Source organism: Sphaeroforma arctica (assembly GCF_001186125.1).
Source record: "Sphaeroforma arctica JP610 unplaced genomic scaffold supercont1.7871, whole genome shotgun sequence".
Classification (NCBI taxonomy): Eukaryota; class Ichthyosporea; order Ichthyophonida; genus Sphaeroforma; species Sphaeroforma arctica.
In genome coordinates this window covers 1-1342 of record NW_014032687.1, presented here as the reverse complement: position 1 = coordinate 1342, position 1342 = coordinate 1, and the positions used below count along the sequence as shown (strand labels likewise).

The 1342-nt window shown below is 46.2% G+C and overlaps 1 protein-coding gene across 1 annotated transcript; it reads left to right on the top strand.

The window, feature by feature from the left end:
- Nucleotides 1-59: 59 nt before the first annotated feature.
- Nucleotides 60-241, top strand: SARC_16347 (hypothetical protein; the record flags this gene model as incomplete). Its single annotated transcript, XM_014289545.1, has 1 exon — nucleotides 60-241. A coding segment is annotated over one exon (182 nt), but the record flags the coding sequence as incomplete, so codon positions are not given.
- Nucleotides 242-1342: the final 1101 nt, after the last annotated feature.

Here is a 1342-nt window from a genome sequence, read left to right as displayed (position 1 = left end):
ACTTATAATCCTGTATTCTTTGCAGGTACTCACTGATTCACAAGACACAGTTGGACTCTATGGCCGATCAGGTACAAGCAGAGACAGACGCAGAAGGCGATGAAGCCAGTGACCGCGTTGATATCCCTGATGAGGAAACGGAGAAGGTGACTTGCGCTCTCACATACTTGCGCAAAGGTGTTGAGTTGCAAGGGGCCGGCGATAAAACAGATGAGGAGAAGGGGATGACGACGACAACCAAGTAGGTAGTGTGTGCTTGGGGGTGTATTGTATAAGACCAGTGTGTGTACAGAGTGCGGTGTGGTGTGGGTATGCATACACGCCCCATATCTGCACAAGTCTGTCGAGTAGTAGTGCGATGGTGATGGGCGGATGAGCGGGGTGGCTATGCGGTCTTAGTAGGCGACTCGGTGGGCGTGTGTCGAGGCTGTAGGCCAAAACCGCATGTTCTAGTGTTTAGGGACCTGAGCCTCTAAACCCTAAACCCTAAATCGTGTGTAAGAAACTCATCATGCGTGTGTTCTATTAAAGTGTGTATTTTGGAGAATGATGGCATGATATCGAATTGCTTGTGCAAGCGATATGTATATATATATATATATATATATGTATGTATGTATGTATGTATGTATATGTATATGTATATGTATATTTAACAAGCGACACTGAACTACTGCGCAGGATCATTACTACCCGCATGTACCTTGCACATATGAAGGGTCTAGGGTTTTAGTGTACACTATCGTACCTTGGAATATCCCATACACCACAGAGTCCAAACCCGTTTCCTGCCATACTGTTGGCACCATATCCCACAGTGGGAACCCGACTGTCTCCAGCGACGTGACCCCGCAATCACTCGCCGAATTGGCGGCCAAATATGTGGTCAACTACTCACAGGCACTGGACGGTGACTGGAGGAGGCAGGTATTGAGCGCAGCTATGGACTTCTTCCGGGATTCTACGCTAGGTGCGAATACATATTAATATTATATTACGCTTGTTATGGGGCTATACTACCTACTTATAACCTCTTGTGCTATTTTGTCATACCTTTCTCCTATACCGTCATGCGCTTATTTCCTCGTCGCTCTGCTATATCTTCTTATGCATATTTTGTCACACCGTTCTACTGTACCCGTCGCAGTTGATAGTACAGGTGCTTGGCAGTTCAATGCCTTACCATCCGACGAGTGTTTGAATATGTTGGGCTTCTTCTTGGACTACGCCGAATGCTGTGCTGCAGCCGAGGACTTCGATGCTGCCGTTAAAGCCCTTGTGAGCGGTAAGTGAGACTTATCATAGTCGAAATATCATATACATGTATTTGTATATGTATGTA